Source organism: Ananas comosus, linkage group 24 (assembly GCF_001540865.1).
Source record: "Ananas comosus cultivar F153 linkage group 24, ASM154086v1, whole genome shotgun sequence".
Classification (NCBI taxonomy): Eukaryota; Viridiplantae; Streptophyta; class Magnoliopsida; order Poales; family Bromeliaceae; genus Ananas; species Ananas comosus.
In genome coordinates, this window is record NC_033644.1 from 1,536,220 (window position 1) to 1,546,194 (window position 9,975).

The 9,975-nt window shown below is 39.8% G+C and overlaps 1 protein-coding gene across 1 annotated transcript; it reads left to right on the plus strand.

The window, feature by feature from the left end:
• LOC109728719 (uncharacterized protein At1g01500) lies at positions 729–6,530 on the plus strand. The gene is made up of 2 exons (XM_020259216.1): positions 729–1,797; positions 5,835–6,530. Exons 1-2 carry the CDS (start codon positions 1,036–1,038, stop codon positions 6,066–6,068), a joined length of 996 nt encoding a protein of 331 aa, XP_020114805.1. The 5' UTR covers positions 729–1,035; the 3' UTR covers positions 6,069–6,530.

Sequence of the window (9,975 nt, forward strand, 5' to 3'; positions counted from 1 at the left end):
GGAGAAGGCGATGGAGAACTCCTCGAGAAGAAAATAACGAAGGGAAAAAAAAGAGAGAGAAAAAGAAGAGAGAGAAAGAAAAGAAATAAGGGTATTTTCGTCCGATGGTGAAAAATCCGGCCCGAATCTTCAAAATTGAAAAAGATGGCCCAGTTTTGCAAAAGCTCAAAATTTGTGAATTTTTTATGCAAATTGGCCTTTTAAGTTTGAATTTAAATAAATCAAAATTTAGTTTTATATTTTGAATTATCCACTCAACTTCAAATTTTTTTTTAAAAAAATAAATTTAAAATTTTGACATTATTTCAAAATTTTGATTTAAATTTTTAATATTTAATTTTCATTTTGAATTTTAAATTAATATATTATAAAGATCAAATTAGTATATTAATTTGATTACGTTTTTTATATCTATCTGAACCAAACACCAACAATAGGAATGATTTATTCCGATTCTGAATAAGACCAACCTGGTCCAACTTCGGAAAGGAGCCAAGATTCTTGGGAAGGAGCCAAGAAGGGCACAGGAAAAAATGAGCAACCTCGAGAAGGAGCCAAGGTTCTTGGGAAGGAGCCAAAGAGGGTATAGGAAAAAATGAGCAGGACGTGAAAATACAAAAAGGTGCCACGTATGTCTTAAAAAACTGTCAAATTATGTATTTGTAAGGATTTCAATTGATACATTTTAAATTGATACCCTTAGTTCGTCGAGGAACGAAAGATTTGACTGAGAAGGCAGTTGGATCGGAACACGTGTAGGGGAGATGCTGTCAGCTCATGTTTTTCGGACGGTCCCGTCTGTCAGCATCTCCTCCTCGGCCTGCAGCGATCCTCCTCCCACTCTCAAGTCTATAAAATAACAAGCGCTTTTGAATCCGTCCAACTTCTCTTCTTCTTCTTCACTCTCCCTCCTCCCTCGATGTTTCCGCGTCTCCTCCCCGCTCGCTCCAACCCTAACCCTAATTCTCTCAAACCCTAGCCCCATGGTCGATCCCTCCTCCCCTTCCCCGCGATCCGAACCATAACCCTAGTTCCATGGACCCTCGCCCCGCGGCGGAGGAGGAGGGCGCGGAGGCCGCCGCCCTCTTCCGCCGCCTCTCGATCGGCGGCGGAGGGGGCGGCAACTCCTCGGCGGCGGCGGCGTCGGCGGCGTGGCTCGAGATACGGCTCTTCTACGTCCGCGTGGCGCCGTGCGCCGTCGAGGCGGCGCCGCCGCGGCTCACGCTCGCGCACCTCCGCCGCGAGGCCGGGGCGGCGCTCGAGATCAACGGCGCCCGCGTCCCCGCCGCCGAGCGGACCGCCGTCGCCCTCCGCCGCGACCGGCTCGACCGCGCCGGCGCCGGGGCCACCTACGTGGGCACCGACGGCGTCCGCCTCGCCGGCGCCGCGCTCGAGTTCGAGGTCTCCGACGACCGCGGCAACCTCATCCTCTGCGGCGCCCTCGAGCGCGTCGAGGCGCCGTGGAGCAACGGCGCCATCGGGTTCCCCGATCACCTCCCCTGCTCCTCCGATCGCGACCCGAGGACCGGGTGGAGCATGGATTGCTACTCCGCCGCGTCGATCGCCTCGTCGGCGTTCGCGCAGCCCAAGCTCGGGATATCGTCCCCCTCGATCGAGGTCTATGTCGCCGGGTGCTTCGCGGGGGTGCCGTTGATCCTCTCGCAGACCATCCAGCTCAGCCCCAGGCGGAAGCCCGTGCGCCCCGGAGGGCTCGACTCGATTCCGGAGGACGAGGACACGTCGGGGAGGGGGCAGAGTAGCAGCGAGAGTTCGATCCCCCGAAGAGCATCCTCGGCTGTAAGTAGAATCATTAGCGTTGGTTCATATATCAATAATTCAATCCTAAATTTGCATGATTGTGATTGCACCTATTCAGGTGGTCAATTAGTGGATTGCCTATTATTCTATGTTATTTTACTTTTTCTATGCATTATAAAGGTAAATATTTTGACTTTTCGATGAATGCATCCAAATGTTTTTATGGACAATCAACTATTAATGAGAATTTTTTAACTTTCATTCGTACGAGAAATAGAACAATATTTAGCAAAATTAAAGTTTTATATTGTCAAGTTGCCGTGTCAGAGTTGTGACGTGTCCTGTATCCCATGTCAGTATCTGTGAGACTTTGGTATTGTTACTTCATGAAATTTGCCTGGTGTTGGCTTCGTTCTCTTTTGAGATAGCCATGGAGCTGTTGAAAAGTTGAATAATCTTCTCCCTCCCTTACAAAAGTTTAGACATGTTAGTAGTGTGCTCATGTTGGAGGCTCATTTTTATGTTCTGTTTCGATTAGCATAACTTGCTTGTTATAACTCTGGTTGATTGTATGATGTATAGACTAGAAGGCTTGAGTTTATTCTCGAAAGAAGGATATCCATGATGATTTTCTCTGGAATTGCAAAGGTTGTAATGATCAAAATGTTAGATTGGAGATGGAGTGTAGTAATTGCCTTATTTTGGTAGCAAACTAGATCTTGCAGCAGTTAATGGAAAGGTGCATGACTTACCAGGTCTTGTATCACAGTGGTTACTATGTTTTTTTTTTTTTTTTTTTTTTTTTTTAAATACTTGTTGATAGAGTCAAATATTGTAGTTTATGGGAAATGAGTCTTTTTCTTATGACCTTTTAAAGCAGAAGAGTACACAAAATTTGTGGCACTCCTAAGATTTGAAATAGTCCTATATATGAGATATAATAGGGTTAAATTTTAATCCGGCTATAGCATTTTGGGCCGTGGTTAGGCTCAATAGGTTAAGAGGATTAAGCGTGCTACAGCTAGAGTAGTTTTAGAATGGATGACCCCCTGGGAAGGGGCGTCACAGAATTAGTCGTGTATAATGTAATGTGCTATCATACTTTTGAGAGTCTAAACAAGTGATCTTTGTTTCTATGTCCTAACCTATTATCTGAGCACTTCCCCTGGTTCAGTTGAATGATTCCGAGCTGCCTCTTCTTGCTTATGAAATTATACGGGAGTCAACATTAAGGGCATAACTTTAGAGGACTGATGGTATTTAAAACCTTACCTTGGAATTGGTTAATATAGATATTGGTAAGCGCTAAGATGCATGTGGCCATGAAATTTTGGTTGTCTACTATCCTTGAAGAGCAGTTCCTGTGGTTTGTCAGCATAGGAGAAACAGGGCATTGTTTGATAATCTCACAAATTAAGCAGAGTAGCTAACTACACCAAACAAGTAGCCATATGCCTGTAGTTTTTTGTAGTCATATGCACAACTTTTATTAGTGTTGATTTTGGTAAACCTTGAAGTAGTAGAGCTAATTAAACTAGGATTAGGGTTGCGTTGGATGTTTTGCCATCCTTGGAGAATATCTTCCAGGAGCTCAACTGTTCCAAATATCTATTTTCCTCTAGAAATTACTTATTATATCATGTTGAACCACACATAGAGATGAGCGTCTTTCCTTTTAAATGGTGTTACTATTTCCCATAGTAAGATAAACCATATGGAATAATGGAAAATGTCACTAAGAGTACTAAGACTAGTCACTGTGCCACCCAGAATAATTGTAAGAATGATCTATTGGTGCGATTTGCGGTAAATTTATGTAGAGTACAATTTATTGCTTTTATATTGTTCTCTGTGGTAATGGGGTAGTCTATATCTATTTATGAATTGGCCTCTTTACAAATTTTTCTTTCCATTGCTTAGTTTTGATGAATTGGTAGTTTGTTTTGGTTGAATTATGTGTCAATTCTGGTTATGAAGGGGATTTCAATCTTTCCAGAAAGGATTCCTATCAATTTCGATTGATATATCTTTTTTTTTTATGTTCAAATCATTGTTTTGATTTATCCGCCGATGATTTTACATTCCTAAATTGCCAACAAACCGGTGCAAAGTTGGTTTGCCGTCCGATCAATTCAGCCTAGGGATTTCTTTCACACCACAAAAAAGAAAGAAAAAAAAGAAGAAAAAGAAATATTTCTCCTTACTGTCTTTATAGATTTGCTGTTGTTTTCAACTTAAAAAACCCTGATTTCTACTAAAATTAAAATGGTTATTCTTAACTCTTGGCCTAGTCCTAATTTGTTTAGGCTCAAATACTTGAGTTCGCCAATTTAATCTTTTAAAGGGGAAACTTAGCACGCTAACTAGAAATAGGTCTTAAGGCTTTTCAATAAAAGGATTCATAAGGAAAAGAAAGGGAAAAGTGGATTAATGTTTCAGATGTTCTGAGTAGAAGGGCTATGTAGAGAATGGGAATAAAGGGAAAACAAGAAAAAAGAGGAGAGAGATTAAGAGGACGAATGGCTCCTAGCTGTATGGATAGAGGAGGGCAAAGAGTTTTCTTATGGAAAATACCCAAATTCAATTATCAATTTCTTCAGACCAAAAACTGAATACTCAAAAGGTTGTAGGCAATAATTATGAGAAAAAAACTCTATTCCTAATATTAATAGATATTGTTCCTATCCAATCAGATGATTTTAAATCTCAAAAGACACCTGGAGCCTAATCCATCCAAAGTTCAATTGAACAGATCATGAACACAAATCATGATGATAATTTTTCTAAATATCTCTGGTAATATTACAGATGTATCCACCAATCACAAAGATAATTGTTTTAACATCTCTCCGATGTGAAGCTTCCTCAAATTTTCGAGACCACCGTCCATGTAATTACATCTTGCTTTTGAATTATTCACTGGAGTCCTATTTTCCCAGCCAAAAATTGAGGATGAAAGCTGTTCTTCTGTTTGATTTCTCTTTAGAGTGTTTTCAATCATCTCTAAATATCCCAAATTGGTTTCCAATCATATCTAAATATCATATCTTTGTTCCCAAATTGCTTTAATATGTATATTAGCTAGATGCCATCTGTTTACAATCTATTCATGTACTTGTGGGGAGCTTAGATGTAAAAGAATTCTACTTGTATTATGCAATATAGGAGTATACATATCTGATAATATCCCATCTTTGCATGTTTATTTATTTATTTATTTTGTTAACATTCACATTTTTGTAGCTCTTTGCTCTTATTAGGGCTAACTTTTTGAGTGATCCTAAGAGGAAAGCAAGTATAGTAGGAAACCCTGCCAAGTTATTTGGTAGAACCAATTCCAAGTGTCCCTTACTTTGGCAACAGACCCTAGTCAGGATAATTTTTGGATTATTGGCCCTACTGCTTTTTGGTTATCAAAATTCCTATTGTTTTGTTTCTCAAGAAGATAAAATTGAAGCATTAGAGTTCTGTATCCTATGAAATCTAGAAGCCTTTGCTTGTTTCCTGTTTATCTGTCACAGAAATGCATGAAATTGCATAATTGTGACACCCTTAGTATTTGGAATAGTCCTATATATAAGATATAATAAGGCTAAACCTCTTAACCAAGCTGTAATATTTTGGGTGGTGGCTAAGCCCAAGAGGTTAAAAGAGTTTAAGCGTGCTAGGGCTAGAGTAGTCTTAGGATAGATGATCCACTAGGAAGTGGGGTGTCATAGTTGGTATCAGAGCCAATCATCAGTTGAAAGTGTAAGATAAGTCTCGACTGAGATAGGGTCATATGGCGGGTAGAGCGTAGCTCCCCGGTTGACGGCCGGAGTGGGTAGAGTGTGGCTCCCCACATAATCGACAAAGGCTAACGAAACGAGTCTCACATTGTCTGGTGCTTGTGAGTGTACTTGAAAGTGAACTCTGGGAGGCAGGGCGTCACAACTAGTGCATTAGGGGTTGCGATAGACGATAGTCATTAAGAACTAATACAATTCCGTCTATCTTGTTCTGAATCACATTTCCATTTTCTGTTTTCTGATAACTTTTATTCAACTTCCCTGCACTTATAATGCTAATATACGTAGGTCGGCGAAGAGGAAGAAGAAAATGAGTATGATCCTGAGATGAAGGTCGGTCACAACTACTATCCCGACGGCTGGTACACGGACGAAGATGGTCAGCTGTCCTGGTTTAACGCCGGTGTGAGGGTAGGCGTCGGAATAGGCTTGGGGATGTGTGTGGGGATAGGGATCGGCGTCGGGCTCCTCATGCGCTCCTACCAGGCAACCACCAGAAGCTTTAAGAGGCGCTTCTTTTGAACATCTCGTTTCTCTTCTCCAGCCCTCACTCGCCGAAATGCTCCAACCATAAGGTTTGGCCGGAACGGAGAAATGCAGACCATGTATAGTTTACTTCTTGTCGATAAGACTTCGCTTCTATATATATATATATATATATAGAGTTGTTCTCTCTCCATCTCTTTCTCTGCTACATTGTAACTGTACTTATCGTATCGAAGGTGCGCGTCCTTCTGGCCGTGATGGTTGACATTAAAAGGGGGCTAACTCTGAGCTGGGCCTGGGATGTGGTTTTCGAGGTTTTCGGGGCCTCTCGGAATAAAAGAATGCTATACATAAATCTTGTAGGTCCTGTATGGTGCAAGAACTTTGCTTGTGCTGCTATTTTTTTTTTTTTAATTTAAATCTTCTCTGTATATAATCTGTGTTAAGTGGTGTCTTGAAACTCTTTTTTCCCCAACTATTTGCATTGATTTATGTTTAGTTTCTACTGAATTTTCATACCTGATTTTGTATTAGGCACGAAGCGTAGTGTCCCGACCGCCTAAGGCTTCGTTCGGGATTACATAGAGATTACGTTACGAACAGTGAGGACGTACGATAGAAAAATATTATATTTTTTTTTTTTTGTAATATTGCGTTTCGCATATCGTGATGAATCGATTATGATATATTTTTTGTGGTCCCATCGGAGAACGCAAAAGCATAATATGATTTTATCTTAACTCTATTTTATCTAATAGCATCATATGGATCTCAATATCAAACTGAGCATAAGTATTCTACCTTTTAGCCTATTTTTTTTAAAAAAAAATTGTGTATACAATTATAATCTTATCTTTTTATTCTCTTTTTCATTTTTATTTAATTTATCTTATATTCAAGGTATCTAGTTTTACTAAAGGAGTTTTATATATCAAAACATTGGCCCTGTTTGGGTGTGCATTAATATGTTGTCAGGTATAGTTCTTCAATTTATTCAGATATCTCTAATAAATATTTAGTAAATAAGAAATGTGATCAAATTGTGTCTAGAAAGATATCATATTTAGTCTTTTAAGTTATTTTCACGAGTTGAGATAAATCACCTTGTAGCGAAAATGCACAATTGGACCAAACTATGGCTGCGTGGACCTTCCAATGACCTAAAACAATCTTATGACTTGTGATCATACGAGAAAATACTCATAGGCTATGTTTGGATGTCAGAATAAATTATGCAAGGATGTAGATAGACATAAATTATCTTAGAGGCAAAATACATAAAAACCTACCAGGACCTTTCAGTAAACTAGAATTAAGCTTATGTCATGCAATTATGGAAGAATATACTCTAGATCATGTTTCGATGTTAGAATAAGTTATCCAAACCATAAGCTTGAGTTTGATCTAAGTTTATTCTACGTGTTTGAAGACCTTCGTTTTTAGGGTAAATATCACTTTTGATCCACAAACTATGAGCATTGTCGTGTTCAGTCCTTAAAACTTTAATTTATTATAATTTCCAGCTCGAACTTTTTGAATTGTTGGAATTAAATTACACAACCCAATTTAGTTGGCTAAATATTAATAAACTATTGATGTAGAAGTGATGTAAAAGTATTATGGTTGATGAAGCCATAATAATTAAGATGTGATACTACATCACTTTTACATTAACAATTTAACGATATTTTCTCAACTACGTTACATTGTGGAACTTAATTACAACAATTCAAACAAGAAATTATAATAAATTAAAGTTTGAGCCAAAATATCACATGTCTCACAGTTTGAGGACCATATAATTTACCCCTGTTTTTCACTATGTATATATATATTTATATTTTTAGGAGACTTCCAAAAAAACTTCTCCATGAGTTTGATCAAATTTCAANTTTTGAAAAAAAAAAAATATATGTCATGTCCCGGATTTCTCGTTTTTTTCGACACGCTAACAGACCAGCCGTTTACATAGAAATTTTCCTTGTATACGAAGCGAAACTGTACTTGTACCTGTAATCATACAACACTACAACCAGTAGTATAGAGCTGCCAAAAAGAAGTAAAACATATATAAAATAGAAGTTCACTATATGTACATAACATCCAGGTGTACAAAATGCTCGATCCAGCGAGATATAACAAGTATGTATAGGGACTCAAAAACTACCACTACTTGTAGCTGGTATATTCTAGATCAGCAGCAACTGGGAAGGAATCTAACTCGCGACTCCCTTTCCATGGTCCGAATCAGCAGCAGCAGCAGCCAAAGAAGAAGACTCTGCAAAAGATTCCAACAACTGGACGTGAGAACTACTGCAAAAAGAAGTAGTCCTCAGTGGGTACCGCTACCGACCTCAACGGCTCACCCACTAAGTCTACAGATGATATGCTCAATGATAGTAAATAACTGAAAATAATCTACAGCTATATGCCACTATATTATCACGATCCGACACTACTATCTGTAGAATAATGCCAACTCTGACACAATCTCACTAGGAACAGTGAATACACCCGTCCCATGGACTGTGAATACACCCGTCCCGTCTGTCGAAGCTATGCAGCTACCTCCACACTAAGCTGTCCGTGGAGAGCAAGTCCAACTAGGACAAAACGACACCAACGGAAACGCACAAAGCCCGACTCTGGAGTGGCACTCGTGGGCGCTACCCAATCGAGTATGCAAGCATATCTCTGTCGAACTCAATCAGGCTCTCACAGGCTAAAATCCAAGTAAACATGGTCCAACTGATCTAACAACCAAACTCACGTGCCCTCGGCACAATCTGATGCAAAAATAGTAATCTGGGTCCACACTGTCAACCTCAACGGCACCCGACAGTTCGGAACATCCTAAACACTGCTGTAAAAATAAGCTCGGCATCTCAGCACGAGCGTAAATGCATTCTACACTATCTTGGGTATCCACCGCCCACAAACTGCGGCAATACAAACAAACTACGGCTCCTAGAGCTAAATCTGGTAGTTTTAACATATGACAGTGTAGAATCGACAGTTTTCTCCTAAGTCAAATTCAAGTCCAACATGTATTATTTAACTAACATTTAGGCTCCAAAATTTCAGATTCACTAAACATGCAAATCCATTAACTTGGGCAAATTAGCACGATACATGATAACCAACATTCATGTTGACAACAATACAACTTAGGAGGAAATCCGCGAAATACGGTAAGCATAACATTATCCCACCTCTAGCGCTAATCCACGGCACAGCTAGAAGTCGCGAAGCCGCTGAGATACACAACCAAAACCACCCTGGACCAGCAGCAGGGATTCTTCAAGAACTAAAACAATAATACCAATAATGCTATCAATAAACTAAAATTCAGCCCCAACGCTCGAATTCCTTCAATCTCAATGTCAATTGCACCTTTCGATCTTCAAATCTGGTGAAGCACGATTCCAAACCTGTGTACTAAGATGGAGAATTACCTTCGGGTCCAAAATCCAGCTTCCTCCAAAGATTGCATCATGAAAATCCACAAAACTCAAATTTCAATTTCAATACTACAGCAGTCCAGAAAAAATAGCAATTTGACCAAACTAACCTCAATCAAATTCTGCCAAAATGAGCTCCACGAATTCCTCTTGAAGTTTAGGATCCACCAAACCAAGTTTCACAGCAAACGGAGCTTTTTACGTCGTACACGAGCCAAAACGCTGAAGGTCGCTGCTGGAAATCTGCAGAATCAGCACTCTTCAAGCTTGAAATTGTGAAATTTGGAGTAATTTGAGGGACTTAGATGCAAAATAGAGCTTCTCAGTGAAGAAGGAACGAAAAGGCTTTACTGTGGTCGAACACTACCTATTTATAGAGTGTTGAATGGGTGAAATAAGCCTCAAGAGCAAGCATTTCCAATCTGTTGCCCCTGCAGAAACGCACATTTTCGGGCGCCCGAAACCATGTTCTGGGCGTCCGA